Source organism: Chroicocephalus ridibundus, chromosome 8, assembly GCF_963924245.1.
Source record: "Chroicocephalus ridibundus chromosome 8, bChrRid1.1, whole genome shotgun sequence".
Classification (NCBI taxonomy): Eukaryota; Metazoa; Chordata; class Aves; order Charadriiformes; family Laridae; genus Chroicocephalus; species Chroicocephalus ridibundus.
In genome coordinates this window covers 19991833-20012801 of record NC_086291.1, presented here as the reverse complement: position 1 = coordinate 20012801, position 20969 = coordinate 19991833, and the positions used below count along the sequence as shown (strand labels likewise).

Here is a 20969-nt window from a genome sequence, read left to right as displayed (position 1 = left end):
TGTAGGAGATCCTGTCTCATTTGTTATGCTACTATTCTTAAAGATTAGATACCACAGAAATTACTCCCAAATCGGCATCGTCTTTGCCTGTGTTCAGGGTAATGTAGAACTGCTCTCTGTTGCAGTTCTGGTACTTTCTTTTCCGTGGGATTTAATCCAACAGCCTTGTAAAAATCTCCTGAGACCGAGTGACAGTGACTTAACAGGAAAGGAATGTAGCTCCTTTGCAGCAGAGTTCGTTTCCCTTCTACGTGACTGTGAGGTTATGACCAGGGATCCTGAGCTGTTCACTAAATCCCTGCCCCTTTCTGCAGGCACATGAAGAACTGCACATATTTAAGGCTGCCTCTGCTTCTGCCTGCAGCCTTCATTCCACCGCTCTCGGATCTCTTCTGTAGAGTATGTAAAGAGATACCCCAATCTTTGTGCCTGCTGGTCGGCAGTTTGAGCTCTTTAGTTACCGATGGCAGGGCTGTATTCCTAAATGGAAAACGCTTTCTTCCTCACCAGGGAGTGCAGACAGGCTGTACTAATTTACCTGGGCTGTTTAAACAGGAATAAAAAAGAGCATGCTAGCAATGGGGCCCATTGTTACTGATCCTAACTTTTGTTAAAAAAAAAAAAATTAAAGGTATTTTTAAAATATTTACTCCAGATTAAACTTACTTACATTAACATATGAAATGTTTGATACTTGCAAGTTCTGGACTTGAAAAGGATTCTTCCCTCAAGACTAGAAGTTTGTGCTTTGCTCCATTAGTTTCCGTTGTCTTTGGGTGTGACGTGGTGATCTGACTTCCAACTGACCTATTTGTTGAATAAGTCTTAAGCTTATTTATTTCACAGAATTTATATTTGAAAGGACCTCTGGAGGTCACTGGTCCAGGCCCTGCATCTGAGGCAAGAGAATTATTACCAAGACGTCTGTTAAGACCTACTCTTCCTGAACGACACTATTTCCCCCATCAAAATAATAGTATTTAACAATTTAGAACGATTGTATTGAATGCTGAAAAGCAGTGCTACGATCAACAACAAAAGCTTTACTGCTTTCATAGTTTGGGTGAAAACACGGTCTCCTTTGGAAAGCCTGAACCAAGCCCTCCTGCTCTTTCTGAATCCCAAACTTTGCCTTAAACTGCTTGCACACATTTGTTGAGCAGAGGAAACAAAACAACACCCAAACTTTCTCAGTATGCTTGTTTTCTTTCATCCAGAGAGGTAGACAGTGGAATCATAACTGAATTAAGTGAGACTCTGAAGTAGACGCGAAGCAAGACCAAATGCAAACTACCTTGCTTAAAACAATAAGCTATAATACTTAGCCATTTCCTGGGATACAAACACCAGTAGGTCCCCATCTCCTATTTTCAAGAAATACAGTTATAAAAGTACCTTTAATTCCTCTGAAGCCAATCTTCCATAGCTGCAGGAAAGAGTCCGCCCAGCGTCGGGCAGCTTCGCAGGGCAGACGTTGAAATACCAGAAGCGGCTGGGACAGGCATCAGCACCTGAACTAACACTAACTGCGTATTCACACGGGCTCTACCTACAGCCAGCCCCACCACCTGCCTCCAGCTTGCTTTATCATTGCCCGACTACGATACCCTGCAGGGGAAGAGAGCAATGAGAAACGAGCCCTAAATAGCATCAGCTTCTGTAGGGGTGCCCCGTCCCTCTGGCTCAGGTGGGGGCTCCCACCACACCGGCCTGGTTGGTGACACAAGTGCTCGTGGAATCTATGTAAGATCAGGAGGTCCTGTGTTGCACCTGAAAGCTATAAAGCTATGCTTTGTGTACAAAGTTTTAATTAAAAGGTATGCATTTGGAACTCTTCTGTAAAAACTTACGTGACTCAAAACATATTGTCGCAGTTGTAATTTCTGGACTATGGGCAGTACTGCAGTGCTTAAATGAAACACGCTCAAACACAGCTTAATTGGGATTTTGCAGTACCTTCCTCCTTTAAAAAGCAAACCAAAGTTTGTAGTGTCGAAAAGTCCCTTCCTTCTCCACGCAGGAACTGCAGTGAAGGCAATGACACTGCATCACAGTTGCACGGAATTACTGAGATTGGAAGGGACGTCTGGAGGTCATCTAGGGATTGTCTGAAAATGAGGACCTACAAATATAAAAATTGCCCTCCTTTTCTTCCACAAGAGAGTTCCTGCGCCAAGGGCCAAAACCATGCAGTGTGAGCATCAAATACAAACAGGAAAAATCCCCAATGTGTAGTAAGAACTGATTTTTTTTTTTTAAACTTCCAAGCAGTTAGGCAGCTATTGCTTATTCAGCGTGGCTTTCAGTTCCCAGAAGCCGAGCACCAGCAGCACCCAAGCGTGCAGGTTTAAGTGATGAGAGGCAGTGAGTCACAGTCAGTAGCTGACCATCTTCACCTGCCAAGCAGAAGGTAATTCATCTGTTTCTTTCCCCTTTTCATCATCTATCCCATGTCCCTCAACTTGTAGAAGTGGCTCATATTAAAGTAGACAAAAGTTAATTAAGTGAAGAATAAAAAGCAGGTATTTCTTAGCATTCCCTAGCAGATAACTAGTCTCCTTTCAACAGCAGATCAGATAGTGTATTTAGCTGAAACAGCTTTGTCATTCAGGCCATCAATGAGCTTTTTTGTATGGCATTTCCAAGCTGTGACTAATCAAAGGTTTATCAATGTATTCATCATGGAAGCGTATGAGTCACTTACCTGCAGGGATGTCTCACTTGCCCGACTGATACATACTTTACTGAAGTCCCTGGTCGGCGTCATCTTCTCACCTCAGACCTCTCCTCAAACAAAAGTTGTTAAAGGAGCTTTTGAACATAGAGAATAAAACAATGTTCCACTGAGTAAAATCAAAAACTGCCCCATACTAAGAACGAGGTGACGAGGTGGAGCCCAAAATAGTGTATCATAACCAGGGTCCAGGTACAAAGTTTAAACAAACCTCAGAGCTGCTCACAGAAAAGGCTGACAGATTGTTACCAAGTTATTTTTTTAAAAAGTGTCTACGCTGATCGTATTCCTCTTCTGTCTAGAGCCCTAACAGTCTCTTCTCTACATTCCTCCATGATATCTTATATTTCACATCCATGTTACAGCTAACATTTCTATAAAGTAGTATTTATAGCACTGTTTTATCTCATTTTTGTCCAGCCACTGCTCATCTGCTACTTGCTCAAGCTTTAAATCTCAATACAGATTTTTCTGCTTCCTTTGTCTTTTCAGTTGCAAAGGGAAGGTAGTTGTCTATTTTTATTTACAGAAAAAGGACTATTCCTCATCTGCCCTTTGGATAGGAGTCAGTGGATAGTTTATGATACTAACTTGTAAAAAAAATTCCCAAAAGAGTATAATTGAAAGAAAGACACCTACCTCGTAACCATTATTTATCTTGCCTACAGGGAATTTTCTGTCAATAGTCATTTCCATCAATGAGCTTGGAACAGTTCCTTAATTGGTTGCACTGGCTGTTCACATACATACACAGAATAACTCAGGAGCCATCTCAGGGTGCCTCTTCTACAAATGTTTCTACGCCCAGAGATGGCTGGCCCAGTGTTCCCAGAGAAGCGTGAAACGCCCCCGTGTTAGCTGACACACCAAAAAGCTAAAAAGGACAGCGTGATGACCTTGTCGAATTCAGTATTTTTAGTCTGACAACACAGAAATTTACAAGGAGTGTGTTTATTAACAATTTTCAGACCATTATAACGAGTATATTAATAAAAATCAGGTGTGCTGACACACAAAATACATTATTCATACAAACAGATTGTGCGTCATTTTACCAGTGCAGAAGGTACAACAGATATTTAGAGAATTAACACTTTGTCCTGGGGTACTGGCAACCTTTACTTCTTTTCCATGACTGTTTTTGCTATTGCTGGTTTGCCTTCATGCTTCCTGGTGCGCTTCACATTCAAGTCTACAAAAGAGAGGGAAAAAAAAGGAGTCAAATAATGCGTAGCACCAGTCCTGTTACTGCATTTAAATGTCGTAAGAGTAAACTGGGAAAATAATTAAGGTTCTTTTGTGTCTCAAATCCACAATCCTCTCGCAGGGAATAACCCCCACGCACACTCCCCCGGTATCTGCGCTCCACAAAAAATTACTGAAGAATTCAATAACATAAGCAAACAATGAAAAAAATCAAGTAGAACTACCCCTCGCTGTAGCAATAAATTGAAGCTGAGCTCTGTTGCCCAACCGCCTATAGCAGAATGCCCACAGGATTGCGCGAGAGTTCCCTGGAGCCTGGTACCTCTTGAAAGCAGAACAAGAAAAACCACCACCATCTGTTACGTTCCTGTAAGAAGTAGGTGGGAGGGCAGAAGACACTAGTAGTTGTGTCCAGCAGGAGTAGGTGCCAGAGTAGCTGTTGCCGCAGAACCTTCCTCCGGCAGCCCTGGCTTGTCTCCCCTTGTGCTGGGGGAAAATCAGCCCAGGTTCTGAACTTGCTGGGGCAGTTCTCAGGTTGGGCAATTTGCAATATTTTTTTCAGATGTCAGTTAGTGAACGTTTACTCTCAGGACTTTCCCAAGCCTGGGTGTGGGGGAACACTCCCTTCTGGCATCTCAGCTTTTTTACCCCAGCATAAACCAAAGTAAATAAACACATACGCTGACAGACAAGAAAGAAAGAAAAAGAGTGGGGGTGGAGAGGGAAGGCCTCTAAGCTCTGATCTTACAGCTCTGGAACTTCAGCAGTTCCAGCATGAAATCCAGCAGCCTACCACTCTTCTGACCTTGCTACAGCAGACATGTCAAGGACTATCTGAATGGGATTTATCTCCCACCCCTTTGCCATTGTTCAAGTCTTTCTCTTCCTCTGCTGGGTGCACTGGGGAATGGGAAGAAGCATGAGAACAAATATTTGATCCATCCGTTTTGCACCAGCAGAGGGTTTCCTGAGGAGGGAAAGCAACAGAAGGGAAAACAGGACACTGGGTACAGCATGTTGCTTGCTGTAAGACATCAGGAGATACATGGGAGTCTACATCCACTCTTGGGACATTAAGGCAAACACAGTAGCTGGCAGATAAATACATATCCCAGAGTCCCATCTCACCATAGGCTGGAGCTCTGTCCCATCTTCATTGTCCTGGAAAGGTCTCGTGCTTCTGTGTTTTTGCCCTTCTGTCAACTTGTTACTCTGACTCATGAAGGTCTACAAGCGAAAACCAGGCTGAGATCATTTGGGAATGCAAACCATTATGTAAATAAAAACACCTGGCAAAATTAATTAATTAGCTCGGGGCTAAGAAACTGTAGCTGGTTCCTAGCTGGACGACACTGTGTGATACCGGGAGGGACCCAGCAGAGGCAGCAATAGTGATGAATGCAACTTGAGAAGGATGAATCAAGAATGTCTGTTACATCTCCTACTCCAGGAATGAGGACCGGCTGCCTGACATCCCTCACCTGGCTTCCCGCCCACTGCCATATATTGTCCTGAGGGCCACAGAGCCTCCCTTCCACCCCCAGATGTTTGTGACCTGACTGTAACACAGACGTCCCAAGTCAAATACCTTCATGTGTTGGGAAACTCCCAAGTTCTTTGCTACATGAGTAAACTTACTCTTGATCATGCAATGAGGAGGAGTTTGGATGTGTGGCCCTCAATTTTTCCATACAAGGTTATACAGCCTGCCCTGCTTGGAAGACTCCTTACCCCCGTGGGAAGTCCTCTCTTCACCCAAGGCCCTAGGGCATGGATAATTATAAGAAATTAAGTCCAGAGTTAAAGAGAAACTACCACAAAGTCTGGAAGTGGAGAAAGGAAAGCCTCTGTTTGTTTCATGACGGAGAATTGGCTGAAGAAGTATTTTAGCATTTGGCAAAGCAGAGGGAGAAGAACAGAGGTCAAGGCTTCAGAGTTTTCCATTCAGTAACATATTCCTATTCGGCACATGTGCTTAAGTACTGTTCTGAATCAAGGCCAAAGAATATCTATCTGCTTTCTTCTGTACAAAGGGTTAAAGCCTATCCTTAGGCTGCCTTTTTGTTGTTTTTTGTTTTCAACAAAATTTTATGAACTTTACAGGAAATCTAACAGCAGCATTAAAAAAAAAACAAACCCCCAAACCAGTTCTTTTGACACTGTCCTCAAGAAATCCATCCAGAAGATTCGTATCATATGAGCTATTCTGGCTGCTCAGTTTGTTTTTCATGAATTACTAAGATTTTCTTTGTCGCATCGTTTATGAAGGAAAAGACAGAACTGGCAAAAATAGCATGGAAGGAAAAAAACCATCTGCATCTTCAAATATTCTCTTAATATGAAAGGGATGGCAGATATACATTCAAATGCTTCAGATACAGCTATTAACTGAAGTTCTCTGTCACTATTAGCTATGTAATGATTCTCCATGAAAATGCTTGTAATACAATACAGTAATTATGAGGGTAAAGGCACAGAACTATCTGTCCAGAGGCAGAAGAATTTAATCAAGAGACAGAAGACAGTATTTTGGCAAAAGAAGCCGTATAGATACGAAGCAGCGCAACTCGAGTTTGCCCAAAGTTTGTTCAGAAGTGCAGCATCCCCAGGATGCAGATGGATTCCTGACCTGCTGCTGGCAACAAGAAGCTCCTTGTTGTTTACTTTTGTTCACCACCGTATAATAAGTCACAACAAATATAAACATCTAATCTTACAGCACCCCATGGATCAGTCTCTGCAGCTAGCTCATCTACTTATTTATATTTTTTAATTACCAACAATACATTGCACATATATCTAGTAAGGCCTAAAAAGTCAGACGTTACTTACAGGGTATGGTCTAAAAGGCGGCAGCAGATCATAGCTAGCACACAGGAGGCAGAGAGCACCATTTACTTCAGTTTACAAATTCGTATCTGATTTGTATCCCTGAGCCTACCTGTTCTAAGGTGTTGGAAAGGAAATAGCATGGGTTGTGGGTTCGAATTACTAGGTCTTGGGGAAAGAAAAAGCTCCCAAAAGCTTAGAGAAGCACAAATATCTTTGCTGTTATCACTGAGGTTTACCAGCAGTTCCTGATCCATGAAGTATGGCTTCTCTTCAGATCCGTCATTTGTTTCCATATCAATAGCAAAGCAAAGGAACATGGCATCTGCTGTCACTTCAAACACAGACAGAAAGCTGTGGGACATCAGGTAGGCAAAAAATCCAACCAGCAGAAGAGGAACGACCCAAGCTTGCAACTCCCGATGGTAGTTAAATGCCATCAATCCTCCAAAAACAGTAAAACACACAACAAATACCTGTAAAGGGCAGTGAGACGGAAATGCAGCCTCATTAATCATGTAGAAAAGTTTCTTAAAACAAGCAAAAACCCCAAAACCCTAAGGCCAATATTTTAACAGCACATCTCATCTGGGAGATAGCTATGCGGTTTCTGGTATCGTGTAGTTGTCACAATTTGTGTTCAATTCAGCATGTAAATTCTGTCAAGCGGGGGCAATCTTTTACGGTATATTTACCAAAGACTCGTTGCAATGGGAACTGTAAGAGTGGGGCCTGGACACTACTGTAATACAACTAAATAACTCTGTAAAGACTATGAAAAGGATTAAATTCCTCAAACATTATCTTCTCTCCCGAACCCACTTTACAGCATTAACAACATTGAGTTTAACAAAGACAAACTTTATTTACTTTAGATATAAGAAAATCAAACCCTGATTTTTCACTCAGTTCTTACAGAACAGTACTTTTCTTACTCTTACCTTTCCTAGAAATAGGATAAAATCTCCAAAACAGCTAATGGATGCAAGTTTAGCAGAATTCTTCGCCAAAATAAAGACAGCATCCTTTGCTGACGTACAAAAGTTTGTCCCATTTATGGCTGTAGTTGTGTACGCATGCTGAAATGAGAGAAGATAATAATGCAGAGAGAAGAAAGGCTCTTATAATCCAGATTTTACTTCAGCAAAACGCAAACCCTTAAACACACTATTTGGAAATACTGACTTTACAGATATAAAGAGTTATTTTGCACAATGTGGCAATTTTATTTTAAGTGACTATAATAACTATGCTTGTGACTTCAAATAGTTTTTCCACACAATTTCCACCATTAGGAAATGCTACAATACTGACTAAACAAATTTCTGAACCCACCTTTATCCAATTTATTTTAAAACACCTCTCTACCCTAGTTCTCTACCCTAACTCTTGCTAACGAATAGGACACAGTTACCACAAAACACTTACTTACCTACAGTCACACTGTCCAGACTTACTCACTTATTTTCTATGAGTCTATCTCCAAGACTACTGTCAAGCTATGTAAGTGGAACAATCAAGTTACGTAGTTATCAAGTCATTTAAAAGTTGTTGATTAAAAATCTTTTATACATGGCCCTTTCAAACTATTCATACGCTGCTGAAATTTAAGCTTATGACTATAGCCATAAAATAAACCTTTTCAAGAAAGATGAAACCAGTTGTGAAAATGAGTGGAAAAGAACAGCTAAAGGATCCTGGACTAGATCAGTGCGTGCTACGTCACCAAAAACCCCCCAGATTTTCAACAGACAGTTGGGGCACTCACAATTTTTCGAGGTATTGAGAATTTCACAAGCTTTCTCTTTGTGGAAACTTGCCAAGACAGGTGGGGAGAACAGAATATTTTCCTTCATGGATTGGATTATTTTAGCACTTGTTGTGCATAACTTGACATATACGACCCATTTTTGGAACTCCTCAACAAGGTTTTGAAACTGTGTCCAAAACATCAGCTCAGAAAAACAGCGCTCAAGATACCTGAAATGTATGCTGAACTTTACCAGCAAGTCTTTGAGTAGTAAGATTAAAGTACACTATAATAATATTATATATAACATTATATAAAAAGATTATTATGCCACAAAACATTCATTACATCTGGTACAGTCAGTAAGAACCACCGTGTGCAAGGGATTACTGTTCTGAAGGAGCTTATACACCTCAACATGTACTTGGTGCTTAGATTACTTTCTGCTTCACCTGAAAGTGGAAAAAAAAGCCAACAAAAAACTGGTTTGCTGAAAGTGAATTACACTGGCCTACTGCAAAACACTTTCTGTTCAAAAATATGGTTTTTCTCACTTACAAATCAAAATAGAAAGTAGCTTCAGATATCTGAAGGCAGAGAAAATTTACTCCTGCAGAGTCCAGTTCTATCCCATAGCAATTTCTGTAACATACTGCAGTGAGGCAAAGCTATATTGACAGTATCTTAAAATATTACAGAGAAAGAAAGAAATTAAATGCAGTCAAAGATCTTTTGTCTCTTTTTTGTGGGTATTATTTATTTTATATATGACAAAGGAGATTTTTTTCTCTGATAGTAAGCAAAAAAAGAGTAGAAGTAAACAGCGACATCCTGTAAATATTCTACTTACATAGTAGCAAATGCATCCGTAGATGGAAAAAGTATAAACGAAGACCATAGAATTATTGCCTACTCTAAGAGAAATCAAAGACTCCACTGAACTCCACAGAAACACGTAGAGTGTCTGCATAAAAATCTGCTTAAAGAAGCAAGTTCGCTTCATTCCTAAATAGGAAAAAATGCTTTTCTGTGCTAACTTTCATTTATTCTGACACTGCTGCTTTCCCCAGGGAGTGCTGGAACAGGACTGGCAGAGAGGTGGACCCTTTGGCTCAGTCGGGTGTCGACTGCAATACCGTTGCCATCTTGCCTGCCTACACCCCTGAAAGAGAAGCATCCTTGTCCCACCTGCCTCACCCCACCCCAGAGGTGTGAAACCCGATGGCCGGCAAGCTCGCCCACCGCAGCATCGGCCCAGGATGCGGCAGCAGGAGAGACGGCAGTTCGGCAGCCGGGCTACTGTCTCCCCAAGGACACAGGCACAGGGTCGATGGCTTCAAGTCAACAGTCAAGTTCCCCCCTCCCTGTCTGCCCTCTGCAAGTTAAGTCTGTTTCATCATTCCCATTAACAGACAGGAAATTGAGACACAAGGTGGAATAGGCTTTTCTAAGTTTGTTTCTGTCCCTTAAGAACTAAATTCACAGAGCAGATCCTCATCTGGTGAGGTCAGTATAAATTTTGCCAATAAATTAAACAGGGATTCTGTATTCATTATAAATAGCAAAAAACGTCCTGTTTTAAAAATTAAAAAAGAATGTCAAAAGTGCATGTGCACTTGTACAAACATTGTTTCCAAACTTAAAATAAATAACCATTTGTTTGCACTCCTGAATTAGCCACTTTGGTATCCGAGGAATGTGCAACGAAAAGAATTTCTGATATTTATTAACTAGAAGTGTTATCTTGGAAAGACCGAAAATAATGCTGGAGACTGAATACCACCTGCATAGGCGTTTGTCATATTACAAACTAGTTGATAAAAAACGGCATTTATAACGGTTACAACTTCAACGAATCACGTATCAACTAGTCAAAATGCCCAATCAAGAAAGGCAGCCAACATTATAGAAGGAGTTAAGAGAGACACAGAAATGAACAGAATGCTGAAGGCTACAGAACTAATAATCATTGACGTAGGTGAAGCAAGAACGTTACTAGTACAAGGTGAAGACTTAGCCAACTGATCGCTACCTTTTGGCAAAAAATACATTTCTGAGAAAAAAAGAAAAAAACAATAATTTGGAGGGTTTCTTCTTCAGCCTAGACTGCAGCTCTATACACTCTCCTCACAATTCTCAAGTTTTCCACACAGACCCCATACCCTGATCCCATCCGGCCACATAGAAATCCACACGTTCTCACTAATAAAATACATGTCTAACACTTAGGCAAATGTATGTTTCCGTGAAACTCAGAGTTGCACAGAAATGAGCTCAAATGATTTCTCCTCCTTACCCACCAAAGAACACCGAACACACGCAAGCTATGACCAATATTTGCAAATCATTTTAGACTTTGGCCTCAGAAGCTTAGACATGCCATTCATTTTCCAGTTGCAGGGTATGTGCAACAACACAATCCCCTTCAAAAAGACAGTTGCAAAGGCTAAGATGGTCTAGAACCTGCTATCATTTAGAAACAGGTTATCCAAATGTGCTTTTCTACAGAATGTATTCTCTTTTCCCAAGCACAAAAGCTTTCATGGACTTGAAAATGCTTGAGAGAAGGGCAGCAGGAATGATCCAAAAGGTATGGAATGTCTTCTGCCTGGAGAACAATTGAGTGCACCACGCTCTTCTGCCTGGAAAAGAGACGACTGAAGGAGGACGTGCTAAAAGGGCTACAAAATGATGAGAAATGAGAGGGTAGCTGGGGTTAGATGACTCACTGTTTCTTCCAGAAAAGAGACTAGGCAGGGGGAGGACCAAGCAAAGCAGTAGGAGCCAAATTTGAAAACAGATGGCATTTCTTCTCGCTGTAAGTCTGTAAGCTGTGAACTGCTGGACAAAGGATGCTTTAGCTGCTAAAAGTTCGCATGAGCTCAAGGGGACTGGGAAAGGAATCCACTGAGAGTTATGAAACACAGAGGAAACACATTCAGCTCAAGAAGTCCCTGGGCTGAAAACAGATTCAGAAACAGCACGGGAACAGGGAAACACACACTCGTTCTGCCTTAGCATTCACTCACAGCCACGGGAGATGGGATACTGAGCTAGACAGAGACTCAGTCTGTCCCAATGCAGCTATTATGGTTTTTATCTCTGCTTAATGAAATGATGTTTTACAGTGGTAGTCTCTGCTACGGTGACAAGCAAGTAATAACGGCACTGACAGCATACCATTGATCAGAAAGCGTGGGAGATAGTGGGTCAGAACAGTCTCTATCCTCACACCAGCAAGTTGGTACTGTATCACCACCTTTGTGAAGAACACAAGCCTCCTCTGGCTTGGAGTCTGGGAACTAGACACTAGTTTCTCAGTGTCAGGATGAATAAATAAGGAATGTGAATGTTTACATATTTCCAAATACCACAGTATGCAAAAAAAAACCTATTTAAAGAATACATCCTTCTGTGCCTCACAACACAGAATGTCAAAGGTCTTGGAAAAACTGACCTGCTGGTTTCATGAGAAAGGCGCTGTGGCTCACATCCAGGCCATAAGTTCCCCAATTGTTGAGAATAATTGCTACTTTGTGTAGCAGCTGAATTCACTCCTCCAGTCTAGGACTTGCTTTAATAAAATCGAGCTTGGGGAAGAGAGGATTGCCATAGCAACAGAATCTTCTTAAAAAAAGAAGCAGGAGACCTGCTGGTCTCACATCCCACTTCAGCTTCTTCTGCTCTGTCGGCGTTTTCAGCCTGATCTGATCTTGTTGCTGCCAACTCTGGCAGGGGCTGCTGCCCTGGTTGCTACCCCCACCGCGACGCTGCGTGGCTCAGCCTGGACTTCGCAGGGTCTCAGCTCGCAAGCGTCACAGCTGCCAGCGGGATCCCCTCAGAAAACAAAATCCAGGGCAGGTAGCAAGAGGCAACGACATCTCTGTGGCTGCCGTACAGCAGTCAGTGACCCGCTGAGAAAAGCCACAGTGTGTCTCTCAGATAGTGGTGGGAAATTAGAGCAACGTGGGCCTGCGAGGCCCCACCAAAGAGATGAGGACATGCAAGACTGGAAGGGACTTTCAGCCACTCCAGTGTCTGGCTATTTGAGATTAGCACATCATATGATTTCTTCTCTTAAGCGGAGAGCTCCCTCTTTAAACTACTTAGGGCTTTTCCCTCTCTCAGTCCTTACATTTGGAGCTATTCCAGACAGTTGTCCCTCTGGTCCTTAGGAACCTTCTTCCAACTTCCAGACAGCATTTACTCATGAACAGTTTACATTGACTCATTCTTCTGTTGATCTTGCCTTGGCTTTTATCCCTCCCTGCTGTTTCTCTTCTTGATATACTCCTAGACGGCTGACGGCCTTGCTCTTCCCCTTCATTTGTCAAAGAAGCCACACCAGGATACTCCTGTCCCTGTGAGATAAGCCGGATCACAGAATGGTAGGGGTTGGAAGGGACCTCTGGAGATCATCTAGTCCAACCCCCCTGCCAGAGCAGGGTCACCTAGAGCAGGTTGCACAGGAACGCGTCCAGGCGGGTTTGGAATGTCTCCAGAGACGGAGACTCCACCACCTCTCTGGGCAGCCTGTTCCAGTGCTCGGCCACCCTCAGAGTAAAGAAGTTCCTCCTCATGTTTAGGTGGAACTTCCTACGTTCAAGTTTGTGCCAATCACCTAACCAGCAACTTGTACAATGGCATTTATCCCCTTGTTTCTGGTGCAAGTACTTAATCTCTTACCTTCCAGGACTGAATCTGCCCTTTCTGCAGCCTTGTTAACCCCTGGCTATTGTCCTGTGGTTGACAAACACACAGAGAACATTCTCCTCCCCCACGTCTAACCAGTAAGCACACAGCTAATATACAAATCGTTATTTTTGATTCTTAGGCTAATTACTATCTGTAAGAAACCCTTCATTAGCCTTCCAAATTTTCTCAAGCAGCCCAAGAAGCACAACTTTCCTTTATTTCTGTTCCACCTTATATCTGCAATCTGGACCCACTGGAGAAAATCTTGTCCTTCAGCTGTCCTTGCTTCCTACTCTGTGTGTCATCTGCTCTCCCCATGGCTGTCATCCAGTGGGTAGGACCAACACAACTTTCTCCTCAGAGTTGGGTGTCCTTTCCTGCAGCATCGCACTGCTGTGCCTGGGCTCCACTTCAAACACAGGGTTGGACCACAAAGACTCTGCTTTAAGTGCCCATTGCATCGTGACTACATCACTACTGGAGTTGCTTACAGTGGCTTCTGCAGTTAGGGTGACAATGTTCTCATTTGGGATTTCTGAAATAAAACCAAACTGAACATTTTCAGAGAGCTGTTAATAAATTGCTCTGATTAAAAGCACTGAATTACTGGTCACTTGCTTCACAGCCTTTTATTTTCTCTCTGATTTTTTTTTCTTTTTTTTAAATGGGATAGGGTAGAGAAGAACGGTATCAAAGCAAGAATTAGTCACTTGTTCATCTCTATCCCCTACATGGCTCACCCTACAAAACCAGTAAAGACCTAAGGAATGTTATTTCTTATTACCGCTTATATAAAGTCTCTAGAGGGAAAACAAACATATTTAAAATACAATTTCACTGAAGATTAACATTTCAGCCTACTGTTTTTTCAAATGATTGAAAATTTCAAATGACTGAAAATCTAGAAGCAATTTTGCCAGTAGCATTAAAATGCAGTATTGTTTTTGGGAGGGAAAAGAAGTACTTGATGGGGTGAGGCACAATGTGTTTGGCAGCGCAGAGGAGAACTGTACTTACATTAGCACATGAATTTTGGTTTTATCTAGGTCACTTCTCCATGAGGCATTTAACCACAACCTCCTGATAGGCTTCCATCCGAAGTTTAAGAGACAACCAACTGCCATGGATATACAACCATTAGACAGACTGGCTTCTGCTTTTTTACACTAGACAGTTGCCAGCTTTCGGTGTCAGTGAAGGGTCTCGGTACCAGCAAATGCAGGCTGACACACTGCTGCCTTCAGTAATGGCTACCAGGGGGCCCGGAAGGCTACGCTGCAAGTAACTGCGCCGGTGAAAACAGAGAAACCACAGACTGCACAGCAACTCCTTCAGAAATCCACGTGCTGCACTTTGGAGCGGTTGCTTGCCAACTGGCTGCGGATGAACCCAAAGCAGACAAGGAAAAGCAAAACTATCCTGAAATAGCTATATTGTTTTAGGAAAAGAAAAAAAAAAAAACAAACAACCTCACTGCAACAAGGCTGTAAAGGGAAAAAAAAGCGAGCGCTTTGGTGTATCAAAAGTTAAGACTGCCACTACAGTTTAAGAAAGCAGGAGACAGACAGACCCTGTAGCTCCCAAACCACATTAAAAAAACAATATATTCTTTTTACGGAAGAGAAATTTCAATCTCCCAGATTTTTACTTGAGATGATTGGGTATGTTTATCTGGAACATACTGAAACCATCAGAGCCAGAAGATGAAAAATCTGTGGTAATTCTGACAAGTGTTGGCAAACAGAACTGTCAAGTAAGGATAATGACTTTATATTCACAAAGCACTTTTCGTCCAGATAGAACCCAGAGTGCTTTACAATTGTTACTAATGGATTATACACACACATGAATCACTTTGCCCATGACTGAAATGGAACAGCTTAAGGAGTGAACTGTTTAACAGCACGTAGCAACACTACACCACAGTTTAGCACAGGATCCAGTTGCGAGTCCAAGAGAAATTTAGGAAGGCAGAATGTAATTATCCACATTGCAATCTGTGCAGGATGCTGGGTTTACATTACCCCTCCTCCAACAACCACCACTGGAAATACGGCAACTGTCAGCGTCTGGCGCAGCACTCTGTCACGGCGGGAAGACGACAGGCCACCTTTCTCGTCCCGTTTCAGTTAAGTTCCAGGAGAGCGGAACAAAACTTAGCTGAGCCTGCAGAGAATGCGCCACTTTGGGATGTATGCAGCTATCAATGTCAGTGTGAAATCCCACCTAAAAGATGGCACCTCAGCCCGAAAAGCACTCTTTGACAGCATAACAGAGCACTCGGTTGATACCGCACGGGAAGAGAGAAGCTCGCGCTCTTCCACCAGTGTTTCTTCCTCCAGCACCTGTTTCTCATCTGCAAGTTCCCCAGAGGGAAAACAAGGGGCTCTGTTTAATCCTGATTAACCTTGTGAATGAAGGGGCAGAAAGAATTTAAATCATCTAAGCAATACAGCAACAGGTTGAAGAAAACAGTGCAGAAGGCAGAAGTGATGGGAAGGCTGACTTTTTTTTTTTTTGAGTTTCAGGTAATTATATACCTACTACTATAATGAAAGTAATGCTGGAATAAAAGGCAAAAATATAGTAAGGAAATGAGCTTTGGACCAACTTTTATAACAGCTGTTCCACATTTCAGTAATTTCAACTCACACAAAAATAAAAATCTGAACTAAAAAATATTTGCAAAATGTTAGAAACATAGGTACAAGCAATTTTTGGACCCCTCCCAAGTCCTACTCTCAAGTCCATGTTCAACACCGATGTGAAATTTCAAGGCTGTACTCAGCAGCTTTCACTGACCTCAGAAAGAGCTCTTAAGAGCTCAGTACTTCTCTTAATCAAGCCATATGTTAAGCTGCTTAAAACTGCATATTTGTCTTTTTTTTTCCCTTTTCTTTCTTTGTTACATTTGGCTGCAGATTTTACAAAATTGAGGAAATAGGCTTGAATACATTCTTTATAGGAAAAAAAAAACTAATTAGATGCATTAATTACTCTATGAAATGCAATAATCTGAGACCAATATTACTCCTTCACAGAGATAACATTTTTTAAAATTTACAGTGTGTTCATGTTATTCTTCTCCTCTAACCCTCGCCCAAATTGCCCTGGATTTGGAGCACGTGGAACGCCATCATCTTTGCCAAAAAGATGTTCAAACAAACAATTATCTAACAGCAAACACAGTATTATGATCATTAGGTTAGAAACTACAACACTTATTAAAACAGAAATTTGCCTACAATAGATTAGGAAACAGGAAATCTTTTAAGGGAACAAGAGCTTTTAAGGGAACAAGTTTCAGCCTTCTGAAACAAAAGGAAGAACATTACAGTAATTAATTCTTCTTTTAACAATCACATAGCATACAACAGCTGGAGAAAGTAAACACCAGGATGCTGGATATATCTTTGAAAGGCAGGAAGCCAAGGGGAAAGGGTGACTACAAATGGAAAGCCTGGAGTCAAAACTAACTCTGAGATTCCTCACCAAGTCCCTGACCATAAGATCTACCTAAAAAAAAATGTAAGTCTGGAAAATTCATTGTCTAGAACCAGAGAATTCACTGCACGAGTATTTAATCTAGGCTGAACTAAGTAAGAAACTTTCTCTTCCTAGTTGTCCAAGATTAAGCTTAATTTATGCACCTACTTTAGAGGAGAAGTCAGACCCTTTATCAGCATTCTCTTGTTTACTTCCCTACCGCCCTCCACCACGAGAACAAAGAAAGCAACAGTCAGAGAGTTCGGAATCAGCATGAACACCTGATTCCCTTTCACATTAAGAATACCACATCCACCAGTGATAACAAAAGGGGACTGACAAAGAGAAAAACTAACTATTTACAATGATGTATACAGAGCTGGAAAACACTTGGAGAAAAGCATCAGGACAGAAAAAGTAAAGTATCTGAAAAACTGCTGTACGTTAGAAATCATCCATTTCCAATAGAAACACTTTTGAAACAAAGCTGCTAACAAAACAAAGATGTCTTTCAAAGAAAGAGAATATGATATCATCTGGCGTTTTCATCATGGATCATATTCCCAGATATATTGATAATGGAAACCATCCAGGAGTTCAAGTTTCTGTGTTCAGGACTTTCTAGGTGGAAAATACTGTATCTAGTTTAATGACACATCTCCAGGTGGGTTTCTTACTTCTTCATTGCTTCCTTCCACCTGAACCCTCGGTATTTCAGTAGTCTGTCTGGCACAACTCAACAAAACGTTAAGTCTTCTTACCTTCAGAAATGGCAAACGGCCCCCTGAAAGGGCTATCTCATGCTCTAATTACTAACAAGTTTCCTAAAATCTTGCACCTGCCATGTTTGTCAATTCCCTGTTCCTTTGCAATAGGTTCCATCTACACTCGGAAGACTTTTTTGTTTGTTTAGTTTAGGTGGCCAGTGGCAGGGAACTTTGGCTTGCAGGCACTTGATGCGGCTTTGGTCGTGCTAAATGGAGGTGGCGCACACACGCGGTTTGGGGACTAGGTACGCAGGTGGCTGAGTGACGGAGGGATGACAGAGCGTACCTGGTTAAAGTATCTTAAGCAACTTTCCTGGCACCAAAACCAGCAGAAACAGCACTTGAACAGGCACTTTGCACATGCACTCTCCTGCAATAGAATGAAACGTTTGGTTACTGGACACAGAATTAGACTCAAACAAAACCGCTGTTTTAGGAAAACTTGCTCTACAGGTGACTGACTCTTCTAATAAAGCGTTCACTTAGGCAGCAGATATTTCCTTTTGGATTACAGGAACTGCTTTTAATTCAGACCCTTCAGTAATTAATGACTGACGAGCTGAGCATATTTTTTTTTCTTCCTGTGGATGGAAGATTCTTCTCTGGGAAAAGAAAATAAGTTCTGCAAATGGCTTTGTGAGCAAACAGCTGCTTGGAGAACAAACCAGGCAAGTCAGTAACCCTTACAGTACTTTGCCGTCATCAGGGAGTACACTCACAGATTTTTAACTTTTTTGTTTATCAAATGACTGCAATCTGAAATGACTGGTACCCTAACGAACAAAAATAAAAGAATGGGCAGAAGGACTTACATGCACACGTGTGTGTACTGACTCAGAGCATACTTTTCATTTTTCAGGACAGGAGGAAAAGCATGTATTAGAACAGACCATTGATCTATATCAATTTCATGTTAAAAACTGAGCAGAAAAGCTCAGAGTTTGTTCCCCCCCTCCACCCCCACCACATCACGAGCTCAGAACTGTTCATAATATAAAGATTTTACCAAGCAACAGAAGTAAAAGATATCTTGCTAGCCACAGTAGCCTTCCAAATTTAACTGGCTGTTTTTCCTCAGCAAAAGGAAATGCAGTTCAGTGATACTTGAGCCTTTTTAACCTTCTTTTGCCAGAGGTCAGAATGTTTTTGTTTTGTTTCGGAAAGCAGAGATCTCTCAGTCACTACATGAAAACCTCAGGTCGCCACAACTACCAATGTTCGTGTAGAAACCACGAACCTCCCAACTTTTTTCCAAAGACGTTCTTGGAAATATTCTAGGAATAATTCCTTTAAAAATGTAAACACACAAACAAAATGCAAAATCCTCACATCAGAGAAATACTTCAATCTTGCTGTGTAGTGCTGGAGAGATAGTTCACTAAAACTGTATTAATCTCAGTAACTACTGTTTATTAAAAACCAGAGCAAGGGACTTCAGCTGCAATCCCCTCTCTGATTCTGCTTGAAGGCTGCTGTGTAGTAAACATCTGTGAATTTACCTGCAAGCTTACAGATCCCTGGCTTTTCCTCCAGTTCACAGAAAACAGCAGCGTTTTTTCCAAGGGTGGTAAAGTCTGGGTGAGCTCTACAAGAACGCAGCATCACTTCTCCATCGTTTAGTACCACTACTCTGTCCCCCTGTGGAAAGAGCCTCAATGGAAAGGGGCCACAGCCTGTCCTTTCTTCCATGGGAAGGAGAAAGGTTACTTTTGGGGGGGGATCCTTCTGTGGACTGGGGACACGATCTGCCCTGAGCACTTTACAGCCTCTTTAAGGAGCAGTTGCAGCAACGGGTCATGTCACACCCTCAGCTGAATGCTTGGCAACTGGACCAAAGGGAGCTCGTAGCACACTGCTATATATACAAACTATCCTTTGCTAGTTCAATCTTCTACAGCTATTCAGATTACAAAACTGGATACCCGACAAGTCCACTTACTCTGCTTCCTCTAGAGGCAGAAAATACTCCATCTTCTTTCTAGCACGACTCATTCCACCTATCATCTCTAAACAAAGACTTTCTTCAGTTGACCCAACTCACCAAGTTTTATAACCAAGGCTTTCATATGAAAGTGCCATAAACCCAGACACTTACATATCTTTCAAGTATCTTATTACAAGGGGCTTTTATTTAAGCATTCACAAACTATACTCCACACATGTGCTTCCTAGGTACCAGGGAAGGTCAATGTAAATACCCTGTCATAACTATACATAACATGCTTCAAGGCCAAGGTAAACTCTGGAGGAAAAGACCTACATTTAAAACCTTTGCCTAAATTGTCCTCTAAAATCAGAGCTGTGCAGTCGTGACAGCCCTCTCTCCTTGCCTAGGTGTCAGAACTAACTGCAATGGCAATTTGCAAAAGAAGATAATTGCGGAGATGCACGCAAGATAGACAGAAGGCAAGCAACAATCAAAACAGGCCAGCTATATTTTTTATGTATCTTAAAAGATGGGGTTTGCATCCTACACAAATCTCTGGAATAGTTCTTGTTTCATACTTTCTTTCTATAAACTCATATTACAAGGCAAATGAAATCTTTTCTAGAAGATACTTCATATGCAACAATAATGTTCTTACTTTTGATTTTTTAAAATTTATGATGCAAAAATTTTAAATAGAGCATTCTGCCAAATTTTTCTTTTATCCTTCATAAAAGCCTTTATATATAAACATTAAACAGAGGCTGCATTTAAATGCATTCTGCATTTAAAAATATCTGAGTTGAGCGAAAAAAAGGAAGCACATGGAAAAAGCTTTCTTAACGAAGAAAAGGGGATAAAATATAAAATCCATATCATATCACCCATTTTTAAGCAGGAAGCACATTTTTCAAATTTTTTTTCATGAATTTCACCTTTTAACTACTTTTTTTATAGTGTTACAGAAGTATATACCTACCTTTTGTCTTAGGATATTATAAAGGTACAAGAGAACAATCCTTGGTATTCTCAGTATTGCGATTAGAAAAGAGCCTTTTACAGCGGTTCCTAGATGATAGCAAAAAAGAACTGATATGGAAGACAGGACTGGGTGAGGTGGTGGGTTATTTTTATTTCTAGAAAGAAAAAGAAACAGTTTTAAAATGTTTTAGAAACTTATTTAAGAAGGTATACATTGTATCCTTTCAGTATTTGGAACTTTAAAGAATTAAGCTGGTATCTCCTTCCCCACTTGAACACCAGTTTTCCTACTGACTTCATCTGAATGTTCGCTTTAGTCCAATGGAGAGCATAAGTGATTCCTTCAAAATCTCTGTTATCTTTAAAAATTAATAGTTTGCACAAGAAACTGAAAAATAGAAAGGCCATGATAAGAGTGTGACTGGTTGGGGCTAAAAAAGCTGTACAAATATATTTTTAATAAATCCTCACTTCAACAAGGATTTAAATCATACATACTGTATCAAGGTAGGTATGACGGCATGCAAGAATCCTGAAGGTATCACTGCAGTTCATTCAAAACACTAAATACTTTGCAGCTGAGAAGTTGTATTT

At 41.3% G+C, this 20969-nt stretch overlaps 1 protein-coding gene across 4 annotated transcripts in view; it reads right to left on the bottom strand.

The window, feature by feature from the left end:
- Positions 1-3654: 3654 nt before the first annotated feature.
- SLC44A3 (solute carrier family 44 member 3) overlaps positions 3655-20969 on the bottom strand; it is a 41147-nt gene continuing 23832 nt past the window's right edge. For 2 of the 4 annotated variants that reach the window (XM_063344192.1, XM_063344191.1), the window contains 6 exons: positions 20374-20530; positions 17754-17837; positions 7711-7848; positions 7009-7245; positions 5069-5167; positions 3656-3926 (listed from right to left, as the gene is read on the bottom strand). In XM_063344192.1, coding sequence (XP_063200262.1) covers positions 3921-3926; positions 5069-5167; positions 7009-7245; positions 7711-7848; positions 17754-17837; positions 20374-20530 — 721 coding nt within the window. In that variant the 3' untranslated portion in view covers positions 3656-3920. Of the gene's footprint in view, positions 3927-5068; positions 5168-5578; positions 5704-7008; positions 7246-7710; positions 7849-17753; positions 17838-20373; positions 20531-20969 lie in introns of all 4 variants that reach the window. The other 2 variants (XR_010072275.1, XM_063344193.1) reach the window with 2 other exon arrangements.